This window comes from Phoxinus phoxinus (assembly GCF_949152265.1).
Source record: "Phoxinus phoxinus genome assembly, chromosome: 21".
NCBI lineage: Eukaryota > Metazoa > Chordata > Actinopteri > Cypriniformes > Leuciscidae > Phoxinus > Phoxinus phoxinus.
Genome location: NC_136896.1, coordinates 9,391,685 through 9,407,875, shown reverse-complemented (window position 1 = coordinate 9,407,875; position 16,191 = coordinate 9,391,685). Strand labels below are relative to the sequence as shown.

Here is a 16,191-nt window from a genome sequence, read left to right as displayed (position 1 = left end):
AAACACTAAAGCTTTAGACACCGGTTGTACTTGTAAATGAGCTAAATTTATCATCATCCATCCTTAATTTTAATTACTTATATCAGTCCCGCTTCAAACACAATTTTTTGAGTAAACTTGAAGTAAAGGAAAGAGGAAAACCTAGTAGACTGCCTACAGGCAGCTGTCTTCTAAGGTAGTATCCTACCCTTCACTGAACCTCATAAGAGAATGATTTGGTAGCTCTGCTCCCTCACACAATTGACTAATAGAATTTGATGTTGGCATGTTGCTTAGCTATTAGCATAATAGTTTAATTGAGTGCAACAGTTGGGTTCTGGAAATAAATATCCCATTATTTTTTTTGAAAGGAAATTGTTTTTAGATAATAACTTAGAAACTTTAAAGACCGACATACTCTGAGCTATATACAGTATATGATCTTCATCAATATCAATCAATAGTTATATTTGCCCATCGCTTTAAATTGGACTGTCATGTGCAAAGCTTCATGTGATTTATAGTTTGTTACCTCATTTAAGACATTAAGTACATCGTTTTGTACTTTAGTCTTTTTTTTCATCATAGTGTGTAATAGTGTGTGATTCACCTTGTGGCTAGTTGGTTTGGTTCACTGTTAGATCAACTGTTAAACAAAGTGGCTGGATAGTTGCACTATATAAGCCGTTTATTATGTCTTTCACTTCTGGATTTTTTTTCCCCTTTGAGTTTGTTGCGTTACATATTGGGATTGTCTTTTCTACAAAGTAGATATATGCGATCTTGTCTTAGTATTTTGCTCCAAAGAGGTATCATGTTTCCTATACATTTTGAAACAGCCTTGACCTTAAAATGCTGCCTCCGTTGGCAGCTTTCTATTTTTTGGAATGTAGCATTTGTGTACATACACGTTGAGTTCGGTGGATGGACACAAATATGCTCAGGGTTTTGTTGACATGCAGAGACCTCTGTTTTTCATTGCCACCCCGTGAGCCTGTTTTCAGGCAAGCGAAGCGAAATTCCTCAGAAATGAATTCTCACCGAGTTGGTAGTGGCCTGGATTTCCCAGAAGACTTCCTGCATCTCCGGGTTTCAGTTCTACTCTTGACCACAGAGGGGAACACTCGGAATGAAATTAGACACTTCCCCGTAGAGAACTACAGCCTCTCTCAGATAGACAGACTCAGAGAGAGAATGGACTTTGGGAGAAGGGAAAAAAGAAGGTTAATGTTTTTTTTAAAGGAATTGTTTATCCAAAAATGAAATTCAAACCTTATGTCTTTCCAAACCTGTATAACTTTCTTTCTCCTCTGCAAAAGGAGGAACTCTACGCATTGTTGTATTTTGCATGCAATTACAATAAATACAATCCTCCAAAAACAATGTAAAACGCACCATACAATTGGCCGTATACCTTTTTCTGCTAGTCTTCCGAAATCACACAATAGATTTATGTGAGAAAGAGATCACTATTTAGCTCTATCTCTTCTTGGCATATTCATGAGATAAGTAGAGATTATCATTATAAATCATTATTTTGAGTCAGATCTTTTCAAATGAATCATTTGGTTCACAAAAAAACTGATTGATTCTTTCACAAATCAGTTTCCATGATCAGTTCAATGACAACACATTTTAAAATGAAGTGATTAACGACCAATTTGTTTCTCACACTTGTGGCTTCAGAAGACTTACAGAAGACTCTCTTTTTTAAAATATTGTTACGTTTATTCTTTTGAGTGAAATCATACAAAATTTTACTTTTGGGTGCACTTTCCCCTTAAGAAAAAAAGACAGTGTGATGGGAAACAGAGTCAAGCAGAGGTACCAGAAAAAAAAATGTGCAGACTTGTGAGTGAGTTGATAAAGAATGATGTGCAGGAAGGACATTCGGTTCCAGCAGAGTGCTGTTTTTCAATAAACACATTAGCTCTATATTTCAGATTAATGCTAACAATTAAATGACACATAGGAACAACACTTTTATCAAGCCCCGTGGATATGGACGGGGCACTATGCATATTTAATCTGAATAGCCTGCAATAGAGACCATTATGGCCGTGTAATTACGATAATGCTCTAACAGGGTCTTTTGTTCCGAGTGCTGCATTCACTCTCATGGGGTCCAGTGTTTGTTGGGTTGTATATATTTCTGTCCAAAGAAAAGTTGCAGCATTATCATCTTTCCCTGTTTCTTTTTTTCTTCTTCTTCTTCCTCCCTCACACACTCGGGGTGAAGTGATTTCTTACTCACCAGAATGTTTCTCTAAATAAGAATGTGATTTGAAGCCACCTGCTATCACGTACACACAGCCAAACCTGCCTTAGTTCAGTCGATTTTAAATTAACCGTGACATCAGGCCCATTTTCTCACCGGGTCAGACCAACAGAATGATTATCGTTCTTATCCAACTATCGGACTGAGTTGTTTCCAATTGGAAAGGGTTAACAGGACGTGAGGGGGTTTGTTGTTAATATATGCCTTGTGTGTTTGCAGCTTCCATGTGTATGTATCCAACGAGTGCATTTTTTTTGCTTTATTTATCCATATGTGAGGTAGCACACAAGCTGGTGTGTGTGTGCTCCAAATGTTACGGCAGATCCACTTCAGCACCAGCGTAGCATGAAGCGCGGTTGCAGTACATGCAGAGGATTTGGTGGTTCTGCTGGGGCTCTGAGTTTATCTAAACCCTGCAGGTCCTCTGACTGTTCCTCAATCCCCTTGCAAATTACCATAACAAGGGCATGCAAAATGAAAAAACAAACAAACAAACAAAAAAAACAATTAAAGTCCAAACACACAAATATATTCACTAAAACAAGGAATTTCAGAGCAATCTGTAATGTAAATTGGGAGCTCAACCTCTTTGTAATGGTAGATGAGCTTTCCACTAAATTCAAAGGAAATTTTAAATAACACTTTTTGAGGAATTAAATGTTTTTTTGTTAGTGTGTAATTTCTGTGGCTTACATTCTTGCTCAAAACCTGTCACTTTTTCTCTCTCCCGCAGGAATCGGACACCTCTGTGGTTGCAGTGAGACCCCACAAGCTCAGACACAGCTGTACATGGAGACCCCTAGCTGGGCAGGTGAGTGTGTTTGTGGAGGTCATGGACCAGATATGTTGTTTGGATGAGCAGGTGAAGATGTGTGTGCATGTGGGTGTATAAATCATGCCCATTTAAAGTGGCATATACCCCGTCGGATTTTTTAGCTAAGTTAAAATGTAACTTAGCCGATTTTCAACCGATTTTTTTATTGTTACAATGTCGGTAGTAGCTAGAAGAAATTCTAATGAGAAATTCTCATTTATTTGCCAGCAGAAGACTTTTGACATCTTGTGATTACACTTCCGCATTTTTGTATCCCCCACCCACGGACAGTCAGATCGGAAGAGGGTTATTAAAAGAACAGTTATTGGGTATAGGTTTATCACTGAAAATTGTACCGTACCATGTCTACTTTTTAAACAGCATTTTGGTAAAAATTGAACACTTTTGCAACAGATTTCTTACCTGTACACAACATTATTTTGCTTCGGGAGGTTGGGCGGAACTGACAGAACGGCAGTTTCTTTCAGTTTTTTCCCTCCGTTTTTTTTTTTTCAGATTGTTTGTCACAGCGTTCTGTCCGTATTTACAATTCTTTGCAACCTTTAGCCATTACCTACAACTCGCTGGATCCTTCACTGGAAACTGAAAGTAACTCACTCCCACTAAATGTTAACTCTTTGAATTCTTGCACCCGTGAACAATATAAGTTTACACCATTATACCTAATCGTTTGCTAAGAAGTATTTCCTACTAAAGCAAGGTGATATTTGACTCTGGCAAGCATATGCATAGGGGACTGGTGAGAGTGGCCATGGACGGCATGCCCAGTGCATTATGGGTGTTTAATGTTTCCTATCTATTTGGCAAAAGGAAAGACAACTGTCTTTTTTTCTCTGTTTTCTCTAGTCAGGGAGCACTGATTTAAAAAAATCACCTTTCTACTGTATAGACAGACAACTTTTATTGAAAGTCCTTTTGCCAGTGGTGAAGTACCACTTAAAGTGGATAAATATTTGTTGATGAGTTAAACTGAAAATGATGGCGTAATTTACTCACTCTCGCTCCAAACTCATAGGACAAAATGTCAAAGCTTCCTCTTTTCCTTCCCCTTTAATACTGAAAAAAAAGCTGTACTACTAGACTAACACATCTTATGCTCATATTGTTGAAAATATTTATTTGTATATTTTTTTCCCCCTTTCGCCTAGGGCACCAAAAGAGCACGATTGCCACTGGTGACCCCTCAATGTATAGGTGCATGATCATCCTGGTTTTGAGTTATGTGTTTTCAAGAGTAAATGGTGCTGTAAGCAAAGGTTAGATTGAAATTGAATCTGACTCTTCAATTCATGGGGTGGATTTCATATTTTTTGCACAATTTACATTTACAGGCTTTTTCTCTCGCTCCTATATCATCCTTATCCGCTGTATGTCTCAATGTCATCGCTGTTTTCCGTCTGTCTGGGGTGTTTCCTCTGTGGATCAGTTACATTACTAGAAACCTGGTTCAGATAGAGATTAGGTCTCAATCATTAATATTTGCATATAACATGTACAGACATACAAAGATTTTCCATCACATTCGATAAAAATACAAAGCTTGTTTTATATTATATATTAGGGGTGTAACAATATATCGTGCCACAATATATCGCAATACAAAAATGCAACAATACGTATCGTGGATAGTGACAATATGTATCGTGGATAGTTCACCCAAAATAGAAATTACTGTATAAGAAAAAAATCATGTTTTCAGAGTTTTAGTGTCAGTACTACATTAAACTACTATATAATGTTGATTATAATGTATAATAATGCAATGGTCAGCTTCAGAATCATGAATATTTTTATTCTGGTGTCACCATTGTCCTTGAATTACAAGCACCAAGTCCAAACCTGTTCATTTAAACCCACAATGTAATATCAAAGTTAGCATTTTAATCAACAATACATTTTTTGTTAACCTTTTATCATATGTCTTGGGAGTATCGCAATAATATCGTATCGTGAGTTCAGTATCGTGATATATATCGAATCGTGAAATGAAGGTATTGTTACACCCCTATTATATATTACATACTTTCATATGTGAAAGTGTGTGTGTATAGTTATTTAAGTTTTTATATAATATAGTTATATATACATATATGTTTGTGTGTATATATAATTATGTGCTAATAAGTAATATATAGGCCTACATATTGGAATTTTTGGCTTGGACTAAGGGCATGAGATGTTTGATGGTTAAAGTATGATGCAGTGTAAGAGTGGCGGTGTGTGAGTGTTGAATGTGTGTGTGAGTGGAGGTGATTATGAGTTTACTAAGCCAATCAGGTCATTGCATGGCACTCTGTATTTTTGAGTTATTGTGATTGTTTAATTTTGTGTTGTGTCTTGTTCTTTCTGTTGCTGCTGTAACACCTTAATTCCTCCTCTGGGAACAATAAAGGACGTCTGAGTCTGATGTAGATATATTATGAATGCTTATGTGGTTTGTTTGTATGCCCTCAATTGTTTGTGATATTCTAAATTTAGAAAGTGTGAACTTATTCATAGATCATGATTTCTGCTTGCAAATGTCTGCATACAAGTTTTACCCACAAATATGTTTCTATGTTCAGTTGGTGAATAAGACACACTTAATTTACCTTATACATGAAAGCAGAAACTTCATGTGCACCTTCCTGATCTTACCTTCCTTTTTTCCTGAGTAGTGCAAAGCTGCCATAAGACTGAAATGACTGATACAGTTACAGTGTGTGTGTGTGTGTGTGTGTGTGTGTGTGTGTGTCCTTCACAGCAGTGGTTCTCAACTGCAGGAATAAAACAATGCTAAATGCAAAAAATAATTGATTAAATGATTTGATAGGATAGCAAAATTAAAACTCTAAAGGCTTATAAACTTTTAAAAGTGAGGAGACGATTCCCATATCCAGTTGTTGATATCAAACTCTACGGTGTCATCTGTCACTATTGAAGCTCGCCAAATTAGACAGATGCCAGTGTGGGCAGGTTGCATGACATACCGTTATCCTTGATACTGGATGATGCAAGAATATAGAAATAACTATAAATTGCTTATTTTACATTTTGGTGCCGTGTTGGGAGACCACTTGATGTCCGAATTAAAATGTGGGTCCTGAACCAAACTAGTTGCGAAATGCTACTACAGGGCTGTAAATGAGCTTGTGTCTTTAAAAGTGGAGTGGAGAGGAGAGGGCCGGAGCGAGGGAGTGAGAGAGGAGTGGTTTAAGTAGTGCTGACGACAGGCCTTTGATTCTGAGCATGCCCATTAGAGGGAGCCATAAATCCTGGGCTCTCTGGACTGCCTGTGTCAGCAGTCCATGGAATGAATTGATATTAAACGCGACAAAAAGCCTCTTTAATTCTGCCTCCACCAGCCTCTCTCTCTCTCTCTCTCTCTCTCTCTCTCTCTCTCTCTCTCTCTCTCTCTCTCTCTCTCTCTCTCTCTCTCTCTCCATTTCTTCTCTCTGCCTCCCCCTGTTCTGGACGGTAATTGAAAAGAGGGAGGAGAAAAAAAAAAGCCCAGTGAAGCCAAGCCTGTCATCATAAAAACATCTGCAATTACATCCGCTCTATTCATTATTTATGAAAGTCATTAATTAAATATTACTCACAAATAGCAATAGCATTTTACCCCTTTTTTACCCCCATGTTGTCTTCGCAATGGGCACGTTTTCTGCCAAAACACCACAATGCCGTCTGCAGTAAACATTTATGTTTAGACATTAAGAACGATTATGAGGTTTATGTTAGCGCATTTGCGCCGTGGCCAATCCCCGTAGTGGACTCAGAGTGGCCTTTACTTTCTGACAGAGGCGGAAATCTACTTCTTCCACGTCGGCGTTGTCACCGCACACCTTAGTGCTGAAATAATGGAGATAACTTGATTCACTTTCAGGCAAATGGGATATTCTAAAATGGCCTCCTTTCTCATTTTTATTGGCCTGTCTAAAAATGTCCCGTAATGAGTAGAGGAAGTGCTGTCACAGGATGACATCACCCCCACACATGATGTGCTAAAACTGTAAGCGGTGGGATTTCAGGTGCCAAATTGATAAGTTAGACCTGTTATTCCCAAAATTGTAAAGATGAGGAACGATACATCAAATGAGGAGCTCCGTGGCGTGACGCTCTTTTAAAACGAGCCGGATGACATTCTAAGTAGGGAGCCGGGCCGCTCTGAGAGCACCGACCAGCGCCAGGTACAGCTGTTGTAACTCTTTCACTTAGCGGGGCCCCTACGTGGAGGCTCTCAGCCGGTACGAGGGGCCGCGCTCACGACACGTACGTGATGGATTGAGTCGGGGAAAGCCATCATCTGGTCGTGCACGCGCGTGCTGTGCGAGGTGGGCCTAGCGTGATTAATGATATTTGCCTGGAGTCATCGAAAGCTGGATTTAAGTATTTCGGATTTAAAGTAACATTCGTCTCTATTGTTCACAGCGAGAGAGGCATTAGTCAAATTCAGCCACGTCTCGGCAGACGACGACGCTCCAACCCCTGGAGCACGCTGTGTAACAGTGCGGTTGTCTCGCTCTCGCGTCGACAAATTATTCATGCAATTTTCGCCCGTTTTGTCTGATTATCTACAAATCTCTCTCACAACTGAGTTTATCATCCTGCCAAAATCATTTATTTCTCAGTAGTATTTCCGCTGAGTAAATGTTTGATGAATTGCTGTCATTACGCCTGTTTTTAAAGTGCAAATATATTCTGCCAAATATAGGGCTTTGTTTATCATGCTAATTTTGCAACAACAACAAAAAAAGAAAGGAAAAAAATACACCTTTTCCATGTTAAATAAGACTTCTAAACATGACAATATCTGCTGGATCAGATCATGTGATTTTCAGTATACAGTAAAGCAACTATCAAGTAATTTTCAGTAAACTACCTTTTTTTAAGTTAAATAATAAAGCCTCAAGGCCAAGTTGTAAGGGCATGTTTCTTTTCCCCCCCTATATGTTGAGTCCCGCGTTCCCAAGGTGAAGGGCCATTGATGCCATTAACAGAATGGACAGAGAGAGGGAAAAATCGCTTGTGACAACTGAGTAATGAGATGAAATGATAGACCTGGCTCGGGTCTGGCACTGGTATTTTGTAACTGTAAACGTCCTGAACTCAGCATTAAACTGACCATCTGATCCAAGACTAACAAAGATCCTCAAGGTCAAAGACTCACTCGTCCCTCTAAAATAGAGTTCCTTAAATCGCTTAGCGAAGCATAATTTGTGCACCGTGTTTCCTTCGGCTCAAATAAATCACTCTGCGTAGATGGCCAAATACAAACATCCAAGTTCGACTGTTACGAACGGACTTGCCTTTTCCCGAGCACTGAGCCAGATATCAGCCCTCTCTGGTCAGATGCTTTCAAAAAGCAAAGGGGTGAAAGAGCAAAGATTGCACCTGACTGCCTCGCCGCTCTGTTTCTGTACGTCTGCAGCTTCTGCGGATCTGTCAATGGAAATCCAATTGCCGGGAAAGCGTTCAATCTTAACTCGGTTACCTTGGTGGATAGTGGCATCCACTGTATCCACTGCTGCCTGTTTGAGCTGTTTGTTTTAGGCCTAAATCACGGCAGATGGGGTGTGTGCGAGTGCACCATGAGGAAAATATACATTTGGAATTACTCAGAGCCGACGCAAAGCCTTACTGGGGACTTCAAAGAACAGAATATTATAATTCATGCTGTAAAATATTGAGAACCAGGGGAAATATGCAAAAGAGTGCTTACTCAGTATCTGCCCTTTTTACACACCACTTATTTAGCACTCTGTCTTGCAGTGTTATTGTGCAACAGGTTTTAAAGAGACAGTTCAAATTTAAAGTTTTGTGGTCATTTACTTGGCCTCACGCCATTCAAAATCTGTATGAATTTCTTTCTTCAGTCAAACACAAAAGGAGATATTTTGAAGAATGTTCACAATGCTTTCTTCCATAGAATAAAAGTGGATGGTAAAAACGGCTGCAATCTCCCAAAAACAACAACAACAACCATGTGATTAAAATAACAAAAGCATCATAACGTGGCCTGATATGACATATTGCAGGTCTTTTGAAGTCGTATGATAGCTTTGTGTGAGGAACAAGTAGAAATGTAAGTTATTTACTGGATATTTTGCTTTACATCCTTCTTGCAACAAAGTTGTAAAATGCCCATGCAGAGTTTAGAATTTTATTGATTTGCATGACTTTTCTAGGTCTAGAAATCACACTTTAAATTTTTTAATTGGGATATCTCATAAACAGCTTTTTAAACCCTCCACGTTTTATTATTTTGGGGATATTTTGTTGCCACTTTTTTGCCACAAGCCTGACCCTGGTCACCATTCACTTTCATTATATGCAAAAAAGCACCATATTACACCACATCTATAAATATCTCCTTTTGTGTTCTGCAGTGCAAAGAGAAAAAAGTCATACAGGTTTAAAAAGACATCAGGGGGAGTAAATTAATTTAAATGTTTTGGGTGAACTGTCCTTTTAATGTTGCACCCTCATGTACATTCTTTGTCAGTAGTGATGTTTTACGTGCCTTGCTGTGGCTTGCCATTGTGAACGCCATTGAGGGCAATATTGGAAACACTTTGGTTATAAAGGGGCTTTTCTCTCACACTCACCCTTACGAGTGCTCTTCAAATGAGGGCTTTCTAATCGTAATTACACCCGAGACTGTTTGGCTTGTATCAGCTCTCATCAGGAGCCCCTCTGGCCAAATCACAGGACCCAAATCAGAGTCTCAATGACACGCCTTTAATTAGAAAGTTTTGATGTTTTAAAATGCTTCTTGGACAGGATCGGGGGTTCTTTGAAGCATGGAGACATGACATTGATTATCGAAAGATGTCTCTCTGTCAGTTGCTGCAAGGAAGCGCAAACAGGAAGTTAATCTTAGCGCCCTATCCTCTGTCATACAGACGAGAAATGATTGCGATGTGGTTGACATGCTGTGATACGCATGATACGTTGTAGCCTGTGATCATTTGATTAGCAGTGTTGTAGTCAGGATTATTCAATATTAAAGGAACTGTTCACCCAACAAAATGAAAATTCTGTCATTATTTACTTAAGACTGTAAGACTTTCTTTCTTTCTTTCTTTTGTGCAACACAAAAAGTGGATTTTTGAGGAATATACTGGATTATTTTTTTTATACAGGTGAAACTCGGAAAATTTGAATATCGTGCAAAAGTTCATTTATTTCAGTAATTCAACTTAAAAGGTTAAACTAATATATGAATAGACTCGTTCCATCCAAAGTGAGATATTTCAAGCCTTTTTTTGTTATAATTTTGATGATTATGGCTTACAGCTATGAAAACCTTTTCACAATATTTTGGGGTTTTCATAAGCTGTAAGCCATAATCAAAATTATAACAAATAAAGGCTTGAAATATCTCACTTTACATGTAATGAGTCTATTTAATATATTAGTATTACCTTTTAAGTTGAATTACTGAAATAAATTAACTTTTGCACGATATTAAATTTTTTCGAGTTTCACCTGTACAATGAAAGTAAATGGTGATCATGGCAGTCAAGCTCCAAAATAGTTAATTTAACATTTGGCACTATATTCCAAGTCTTCTGAGGCTTTGTCTGATGATCAGTCTGAAATGTAACTCATTAAAGGGATAGTTCACCCAAAAATTAAAACTCTGTCATCATTTATTCACCCTCATGTCGTTCCAAACCTGCAAGTCTTCGGAACACAAATGAAGATCTTTTTGATGAAATCTGAGAGCTTTCTGGTCCTCAATTGAAAGCTACATAACTACAACTTTGACACTTCAAAACGTTCTTAAAGAGTTCGTAAAACTAATCCATAGTTGAGCGGTTTAGTCCAAATTTTCTAAATAGACTCGATCACTTTATATGATTAACAGATTTAATTTAGGCTTTTATTCACATATAAACATTGATCAGCGAACATAAACAGAAGCTCAACTGAACCTGCTTGACGCAAGAACAAACCTCACTGCGGAAGCTCAGATGTGATGCGTAACACATGAGAATGAACCTCATTGGTTCTTGCATGTCGAGGGAACATGCTTGAGCTCCCATGTACCACAGCTGATGTGTGAGTTGATGAATGTTTATATGTGAATAAAAGCCTAAATTCAACCTGTTCATCATGTAAAGCGATCGTGTCTCTTCAGGAAATCTGGACTAAACTGCTCAATTCATATGGATTAGCTTTATGATCTCTTTATGAACTTTTTGATGCATCAAAGTGGTAGTTGCGTAGCTGTCAATGGAGGAATAGAAAGCCCCCAGAATTCATTAAAAAGATATTCATTTGTGTTTCGAAGATGAACGAAAGTCTTACGGGTTTGGGACGACATGAGGGCGAGTAATTTATGACAGAATAACATTTTTTGGGTGAACTATCATGTAAAGCCACTTCACTTTCATGAGACTAGGGAAGCCCCCAATACAACTAAAAAGATAACAATACTGAGCAACCATATTGTTGAAATAACTCAAGCCTGATGAACGATAAAAACATTAACAGCCATTAAGAAACCAGAGCTTGTACCTTTATAGCAGCAGAAGCCAAAGTGTGCATGCTTATAATAAACGTTATTATCCGTTTGTGTATTATCCGTTATAGTTTTCTATCTTTATAGTTATTGGTGTGAATGGGCCTTTCTTCATAAAAAACTAAATCTAGTGATAAATGTCCAAATTGTAAATCATTTGAGTCTGATCTTTTCAATGAATCTGTTGATTCAATCAATTGTTTCTCTAATATAAATCACTGAATTTAAGATCTGATCGCAGCCGTTAATGTTTTTGTATTCCACAGAAAAAAGAAAATACAAGGATGTAATATAATAAATGATGACAAAATTCTCATTTCGGGTCATCTGTATTCATCTAAACAAGCTTCATTCCCTAATCATTCGATTGTTTAATTGATGAAGCACGTGTCCCATAGATGTGAAGTCTAAAGAAAGTATATCTCACTGGCAAAGTTCCTTGCAACGGATTAAATTTGCAGAAATGTGCTGGGCTTAAACAATTTCTCCTTTCCCAACCTGCCACGGTAATATGATTAGTCAAAGCTATGTGTTTCCTTGTGGTTAATGTTCTTTTCGCTCTTAGAGATGTAACTCCACTAGTTCCTCATCAAAAATTAACAGAGAAAAAAAATAAAAAACGTAATGATAATCGCGCAGTGTTGCATTATTAAGCCTGTAGAGTGTTTGGAGAAGGGTGAGGGTGAGGGTACTCATCACGCTGATTTGAGGCCTCTCAAAGGACGCACGGGGTTGTTTATGAGGATAATGAGCCCTTCATCTCACCCAATACAGCGTACAATGGGCTCATTACAATTAAAATGGCTGAAAAGCAGGCCTAGTGGAAGCAGGGAATGAGCATGATGAGAATTCAGTGGGAACGTTTGGAGGAATGGTGTATTAACCGGCCAGGAAGTCATTCTTAACCCTAGTGGCAGCTGAATTATGTTCCATTACTGAATTGGACCTAATGCTTTTTCTGCCAAACATATTGCTCTTGATGCCCACTTCAGGCAAAGCACTGGTAATGTCCACACTATTGCAAAATATCTCCTGAAACAGCTTGTTTTTCTCCTTCCTGTTGAAATTTGAAAAGGTTTTTTTGGCCCGATAAACACAATCTTTCAACATTTATGCACGCGTAAAGTGAAATGCGTCCTTTAAAAGAAGACCCTCAACCTCTGATGAGCTACTAGGATCATCAGAACGACCCATTCATGGCTTTGTATGCATCACTGTCTTCAGGCTATAAAAGAATAATGCAGTTATTGATTTGAGCATTTCAGCTCATATGTTTCCACCTCGCCCAGCTCTGCTGCCCAGATTAATTTTTGAATCTTCGATTCATGGGCACATCATATAATGAATAGAGGTGATTCATGTCATTGCTTTTAAATGCTTAAATTGATATGGTTCCCCTCTGATTGATAGTGTAACACTGGCGCACAGTCTGCGTCAGCAGTTATGCCTTGGAGAAATACGTATTGATCATGTTTGGGTGCACCATTCTATTTTTTTACTTGGTATTGCTTTAGTTTGATAGCATTATGGCTGATTTGCATACATTTGTCCCTCAGCGTTAATTCATTACATTGTTGGAAATCCATTTTGGTTATAAGCTTAGTTTAAAGTTCTCTGCTGTAATGTGCTTTGCATTAATCCAACTTTTACTGTCAAATGTTGCACATAGTAGCCTGAAATTATACGACTGGAAGCTTTAAGAGTGTAAGAGTCCCAGAGGGAGAATTACGGACCGTTTTTACACACCCTGTTCCACCTACTTGGTCCAGGAGAGACGAGGAGCAGCCGCTCTGTAATCTGTTGTTCATTTTCCCTTCATTTTTCTCCAAAGTGACATCTACTGTCCAGCAGGTGGTACCAAACATTTATCTATCCTCTCTCCCACGCCATCCAGCCTTCAGAAGATTTAGACACCCCAAACAATAGGCTCTCCAGAGACGCCTTTAGTCTGCAACACATAAGTAAACACGCGGCACTGATCCAGACAAAAGAAAAAAAGACAAACTGAGGTGTTTTAGACACAAAAGTTTCAGTGCAGCTAGACAAGTTTACAGGTTTTTCTTTTTTCCTCCGCTGAGTTGCTGACATTTTCAAATCTCTTTCTCTCTACTTTGTCTACGAGTCGACATTCCCTGAGTGTCATGCATCGTTTCAATCAAACACTGTAAAATGTTGGGGCTGGTCGTTAATCCTCCTCTCACCCGTTTAATGGCCGCAGCAAAAATGGAGTCGTAAAATTCCCTCTCTTTTTTCTCTTATAGAAGGCGGAAAGTGGGGAGAGAGGGACCCTGGTAGTGGGGCGGGGGGATGTATTTGCTTCCAGCGTACCTTTAAGTGCCCGTATGGCATGAAGTTACCCGTGTGAATCGCTTTGAGGTCCTCTGATCGGGGAGAGGAGTGTAAGGTTGAACGAAAGGCATCACAGACCTTTTCTAAAAACATGCTGTAGCCTTTTTTGGTTGAAGTATTGGGCTGGAAACGCTGAATCTCCAGTGAGTAATATGCTCTTAAAGCTAAAGTGTTTATCTTCTGAATTGCAAAAAAAATACTGTATTTAAACAGGTTTCCTGAACACTTCCCCATATGCCATTGATTAGACACACAGCTAACCCCAAGCTCATGCCATTGGTTGCGCCATTTTTTATTATAGCTTATTAATAGCTTTTTTGACATGGAAAAATCGCACACTTCATCCTTAACCAAAGGTAGCTCCAGGTGGACTGTCTCTGTAAAGTCGATTTGTGTATATAGAAGAAGTCTTAGCTAAATATAAATGAGTAAATTAGTGGAACAAGCTGGCCCACTGAGGAACCGATTCCTAAGAGGGCGAGAGTCCTCTCCAAACACTAGGGTGTGCCAGCTTACGGCCCTCGATAATGCTGGAGTCAGTGGTTCTAATTTTGTCATCCCGCTTCATTCTCTCAGCATCGTTGCCGGTGTGATAACTTCATCGCTAAACAATTAAAAGCCCGCCTTCCATTTCCGCACATGTCGGCACAAGAAGCAGCAGAGGAGCTTATTATGTGGGGACTGCGCAGGCAGCGATGCATGTAATGCAGACGACGCAAGCGGGAGAGTGCGAGAATTGTCTGGGAGCGGAGACTGTTTGCGGAACATTTGTACATGCGAGAGGCTTTTGATGTTGTGTTGTGAAAACACATGTTAGTGCTCATTATAGCGCTGTTCCTCAGCCCTTCATTTGTATATTGTGCCGGGCACGGGCACTGAGGAGGAGCCATCTACCCTACAGAAAGTGTGCACCCTCTCTCCACATTCCCCCATTCATCATGTTGACACCAGCGCAGCTACTTTTGTGAAATGGAGAAAAATGGTTAAGTCAGCTCTTTCCCTGAGCCTCTTCCAAGTATGTGTGTGCGTGTATATTTCCGTGTGTGCTTGTATGAGGAGTTTGCGCGTATGATGAACATTGGCTGGTATGATTTGAACATGACGTGCGAGACAAAAATTATTTTTTAACACGCTGAATGAATTATATTTATTTATTTATTTAATGGTTGCACAAATTGCTATGTTTTGCTGAATTTTACACAGACATTCAATAAAATAAATATATATATGTATACATACATATATAGAGTATATACACAGTGTGTGTGTATATATATATATATACATACACATATATAGAGATATACTGTATATATATATATTTGTATATATATATATAGACACACGTGTTTAACCCCTAACAAGTCATAATACATCCATAAAGACATTGTAAAACTGTACAATTGCAAAAAGCAAGGTGTAACACGGTTCAACCCTATAATTACCTCATTCTGAAATCATACAGACGTCTGTCTCAATCTCTTTCTCTCTCTTTCTCCATTTCTGTCTCGGTCTGGCCTGCTGTTTTGCAATATTCTCAACTAATACTGAGATTTTATCAGTTTCCCAATCTTCTGTCTGATTGAAGACTGAGGAGGACATTAACATACATGGTCTGTCACACACTAGAAGACACAAATAAATGAGCAAATTTCCATTTCCTCACATGTCACCTTCATTTATGCCTGGTGCTTCTCAAAATAGACAGATTGTCCTCTTCTGTCTGGTACTTCCAAATAATTTTCAACTTTACCCCGGCTAAGAATACCAAATATAGCAATGTTTCTGTAATGAAGAAAGTTTCCTCAGTATGCACTTACACTTACCGTTTCAAAGAGGTTCACAAATTCGAAATGCTTTAGAGCCTTTCTGTACAATTCGCTGAAAATTTGTTTGTGTTATGTGTGTGTGTGTCCACTTGCACGTGTGTTTGTGTGTGTGTGCACGCTAAAGAGACTATGATAGAGCCATGGACCAATTACACCTCTTTTCCTCCGCGATTGTTATCTTAAGGGCTGTTGATTAGTCTTTGTTAGGAATGTTTAATCTTCATTAAAGATTTAAGGGGAGAAAAGTCACTTGAGAAATTCGGAAATTAAATATTTAATGAGCTAATTCCTATCTATGGCTCACACCTTTACCCAGAGCTCAGTGTTTCTCATTGTCGTTAGCCATCAGAGGTCATTTTAAAACCTTTTACAGAGTAGGACATTAAAATGGATCACAGCTCATTTTTCTTGT

At 38.7% G+C, this 16,191-nt stretch overlaps 1 protein-coding gene across 7 annotated transcripts in view; it reads left to right on the top strand.

The window, feature by feature from the left end:
• rbfox3a (RNA binding fox-1 homolog 3a) overlaps nt 1-16,191 on the top strand; it is a gene marked incomplete at its 3' end in the record, with an annotated part of 409,029 nt that overhangs the window by 196,549 nt on the left and 196,289 nt on the right. For all 7 annotated transcript variants that reach the window (XM_079595150.1, XM_079595146.1, XM_079595148.1 and 4 more), the window contains one exon: nt 2,991-3,068. In XM_079595150.1, coding sequence (XP_079451276.1) covers nt 3,047-3,068 — 22 coding nt within the window. In that variant the 5' untranslated portion in view covers nt 2,991-3,046. The remainder of the gene's footprint in view (nt 1-2,990; nt 3,069-16,191) is intronic.